The 2,311-nt window shown below is 42.3% G+C and overlaps 1 protein-coding gene across 1 annotated transcript in view; it reads left to right on the top strand.

The window, feature by feature from the left end:
- INADL (InaD-like (Drosophila)) overlaps nt 1–2,311 on the top strand; it is a 472,039-nt gene that overhangs the window by 51,810 nt on the left and 417,918 nt on the right. The window contains exon 11 of the mRNA XM_011941560.1: nt 397–538. Coding sequence (XP_011796950.1) covers nt 397–538 — 142 coding nt within the window. The remainder of the gene's footprint in view (nt 1–396; nt 539–2,311) is intronic.

Genomic DNA, 2,311 nt, shown 5'->3' with positions numbered 1-2,311 from the left:
TCCTTCCCTCCTTCCTTTGTCTTGCTCTGTCACCCAGGCTGGAGTGCAATGGCACAATCTTGGCTCACTCCAACCACTGCTTCCCAGGTTCAAGCGATTCTCCTGCGTCAGCCTTCCGAGTAGCTGGGTCTACAGGTGTCTGCCACCACACCTGGCTAATTTTTGTATGTTTAGTAGAGATGGGGTTTCGCCATGTTGGCCAGTCTGGTCTCAAACTCCTGACCTCAGGTGATCCACCCACCTTGGCCTACCAAAGTACTGGGATTACAGGCACGAGCCACCATACCTGGCCTAAATAATTTATTTTTGGAATGAAAGGAATTGCCTCATTTTTGCCAGAGCTAAAAATAATAGCTAACTTGAAACCTCTGTTTAATGTTTCTCTTGATGTTTTAGGTCGATGGCGTGAACATTCAGGGTTTTGCCAACCAAGATGTTGTTGAAGTATTACGAAATGCAGGGCAGGTGGTACACCTAACCCTAGTTCGAAGGAAGACATCCTCATCTACTTCTCCACTTGAACCACTTTCAGCCAGAGGTGATTAATTTGCCACCCCTCTATTCCTCAAGTAGTTTACATTTGGAAGAGCAGTTCAATTTTGGAAGTTGCTCCATGAGTCTCAGCAGGAAGTGTTGCCCCACTTTGTGTAATGCACTGATGGAGAAATGAGTCAGCTCATTTGTTCATTGAAGAAGTGTTTTCTTTGCTTACTATGTCAGTCAGAATGGTAGGATGTGCGCTTTGACATGCACTAAGCTCTGAGAGCATCTCTAAATGGAGATGAAAATCATTTTTTCTAAAAGCTTTCAAATTTCATTGATTACATACATTTGAATAATAAAGCTTTGACACCTTTGTTGGGGGAATCTCATTTGTCTAATGCTTTGACATTTTGCAGACTTCAGGTTTCCTATTACTGCCTCAAAAAAAGGCTGGAGTGCAGTGGCATGATCTTGGCTCACTACAACCTCTGCCTCCTGGGTTCAAGTGATTCTCATGCCTCCACCTCCCAAGTAGCTGGGACTACAGGCATGTGCCACCACACACAGCTAATTCTGTTTGCATTTTTAGTAGAGACGAGGTTTCACCATGTTAATCAGGCTGGTCTCAAACTCCTGACCTCAGGCGATCTGTCTGCCTTTGTCTTCCAACGTGCTGTAATTACAGGTGTGAGCCACCGCGCCCAGCCAGGTTTCCTATTACTTTTAACAATATATTTTATTCTAGTCTGCTTCTTGATTTACTTTTTGAGGTATACTGAGAGAAAATAAAACATGTATCTGTATTTTGTGTTTTTTTTAGACAGGTCTCACTTTGTTGCCCAGGCTGGAGTGCAGTGGCACTATTATGGCTCACTGCAGCCTTACTTCCTGGGCTCAAGTTATCCTCCCACCTCAGCCTCCTAAGTAGCTGGGACCACAGGCAAGCACCACCAAACCCAGATAATTTATTTATTTATTTATTTTGTAGAGATGGGGTCTTTCCTGGGTTGCCCATGCTAGTCTCAAACTCCTGAGCTCAAGTGATCCACCTGCCTTGGCCTCCTAAAGTACTGGGATTACAGGTGTGAACCACAGTGCGCGGCTGCATGTCAGTTTTTGATTATCAACTTATAAATGTACAGATGAACAAAAGTTGATAATCATGGAAACACATATTCAATTTAGAATGAGTGACTTACTGGGTGCAGTAATTCTAACCATGTTTGGTGGCTCACACCTATAATTCCAGCACTTCTGGAGGCCGAGGCAGGAAAATCGCTTGAGGCCAGGAATTTAAGACCAGCCTGGCCAACACAGGGAGACCCCTTCTGTACAAAAAATTAAACATTAGCCGGGCCTGGTGGCACCCACCTGTATTCCCAGCTGCTCAGGAGACTCAGGCAGGAGGATGACTTGAACCTAGGAGTTTGAGGCTTCAGTGAGCAAAAAAGTTGCCACTGCATGCTGGCCTGGGTGACAGAATCAGACCTGTCTCTTAAAAGGAAAAAAAAAAAAAAAACATGACTAGTTATATAACTAAGAAGTAAGAAATACTTCAATTAGAATTTGACAGAAGATCATTTTTTTCTTCTGGAAATATTCCTCTGAAGATACAATACACCTGGAAGCCTTTGCTTTCAGCCAATAGTGATTTGTATTTCAGTTGGAACTTCTTCTCTTTTGTGTGATAGTAGAACTTTTGTTGCTGAAAGACAGATCCAACTGCATCCAATGTATGAAATTAAAAATTGCCTAAATAGTGCAAATTGTACAAATGCCATTTAATTTTTTAATTAACTAATTATTTATTTTTATTTATTTTTTGAGA

This window comes from Colobus angolensis, unplaced genomic scaffold (genome assembly GCF_000951035.1).
Source record: "Colobus angolensis palliatus isolate OR3802 unplaced genomic scaffold, Cang.pa_1.0 Scaffold102, whole genome shotgun sequence".
Classification (NCBI taxonomy): Eukaryota; Metazoa; Chordata; class Mammalia; order Primates; family Cercopithecidae; genus Colobus; species Colobus angolensis.
The sequence above is the reverse complement of the archived record's forward strand: the minus strand, read 5'-3'. Positions and strand labels throughout refer to the sequence as shown.